The sequence below is a fragment of the Galeopterus variegatus genome, unplaced genomic scaffold (genome assembly GCF_000696425.1).
Source record: "Galeopterus variegatus unplaced genomic scaffold, G_variegatus-3.0.2 Scaffold14457, whole genome shotgun sequence".
Taxonomy (NCBI): Eukaryota; Metazoa; Chordata; class Mammalia; order Dermoptera; family Cynocephalidae; genus Galeopterus; species Galeopterus variegatus.
Window position 1 is genome coordinate 21,532 of NW_007740568.1, and position 1,594 is coordinate 23,125.

Here is a 1,594-nt window from a genome sequence, read left to right on the forward strand (position 1 = left end):
AGGTTCTGACCAAGCAACAGTAAAGAGAAAGACCGGAGTGCAGGAAGGAAGCAGTAGGAGGGAAGGACGCACTCAAAGAGAAGCTGGGAGTGGACCAACTTCCGAGGTTTGCCTGAGGCTGGCAGGAATCTAATCAGCAGCAGGCTGGCTGTCAGCAGAGAAAGAGGTATTTGCTGCTGCACTGTCCGAGTGAAGGAGAGATGGTTGGAGAAGAGGAGGGGAGAGAAGGAAAGCAAAAGGAAATATAACTAGGGCCTTAATAAGGAAGTGGCAACTACTTAACAGCAGCTGAGATAGTAAATTAATTCACATATTTATGAAAAAGTAGACAGGAAGTCAAACAGCCAGAAGGGACAAGGCAAGACTGGTCAGAGGGACGTGGCTATCAAGTAGCAGAAGTTAGCGCTTCTTGGTCAGAGCATGGTGTTATAACACCAAGGTCAAGGGCTTGGATCCCTATACAGGCCAGCTGCCAAAAAAGTTCGCCCTTCCTTCCTTCTCATCATCTTGACATTTTTCCCTGCCGTTGATCACTTTGCCTTTCCTTTCTCCTTTGTGCAAGCACATACCACCTCATCTCAGTTCTTAGCTACTTATGTGAGTAGGAGATAGTCACACTAGACATGTGATCTCACGGCCCTTCATGTCAGTCTTGGCCTGTGCCCCAGCCTCATCCCAAATTGCACACACAAAAAGTAAGGAAATTATTTCATCTTTCTCTTTATTCTAAAAACATTATGGTATGACATAAAGCACAAGAGGCTGGGCTGGTCCTTGTTTGGTCTCCAGCACATTAGGTTGAGGCAGTACTGAGCCCCCAGGAATGTGAGAGTATCATCTCAAAAAGCTAGTGGAAGCTACTGTGTGAAGCTCTAAGGCCCAAGGCAAATCCTGGGCATATCCATGGATATGTGGTAGGGCCTGGGCTCCAGCTCTCGGTGAAGAACGGAGGGGAAACAAACTGTTCTGAAAAGACAACCTGGCACCAGAAGGGCCTGGTCAGAGAAAGTGAGAAGATAAAAGATAGGGATCATCCTCTTCTTTCTGCTCCTACCTAGGAACAGAGGTACGTGACCCTAGCAAGGAGCCAAAGTAGGTATCAGCTACTTGGATCCCATAGGGAGACGCCAGATCACTCCAGGGCTGGTCAGCGGGCATTGTCAGGGGGTGGAATGCTAGCCACAAGAATGGAGACAAACTGCTCCAATTTCTGTGCAGCTTGTTTCCCTGCTTCTAGCACTTCCTCATGATTAGCCTTCTCCAGGTTTTCATAATCCATGACGACCTTGTTAGTGATGAGTGAGAAGCCGAAGACTCGAAGTCCACAGTGCCGAGCAACTATAACTTCTGGTACTGTGCTCATGCCTGTGGGGAGAGGGGAACCAACAATCAGGATCCTCAAGTGACTCTTCTCCTCACCCTTTAGCCTCACCTTCATAACTTCATTGAGAATTTAAAGTCTCAAAAAAGAAATAGCTAAATTAGCACTGACCTCACATTGTTCTGTATTGCTTAAAATAAGTGGGGCCTTGGAGGACTTTACATGTCTTACAAATATCATGAATGCAATGCTTTAATTCTGTATTTGGCAATT

At 46.5% G+C, this 1,594-nt stretch overlaps 1 protein-coding gene across 1 annotated transcript in view; it reads right to left on the reverse strand.

The window, feature by feature from the left end:
• Nucleotides 1-703: 703 nt before the first annotated feature.
• The window catches only part of LOC103581971 (purine nucleoside phosphorylase-like), a gene marked incomplete at its 5' end in the record, with an annotated part of 3,282 nt that continues 2,391 nt past the window's right edge, over nucleotides 704-1,594 (reverse strand). The window contains one exon of the mRNA XM_008563666.1: nucleotides 704-1,365. Within this exon, the coding sequence (XP_008561888.1) occupies nucleotides 1,148-1,365 (218 nt within the window). The remainder of the gene's footprint in view (nucleotides 1,366-1,594) is intronic.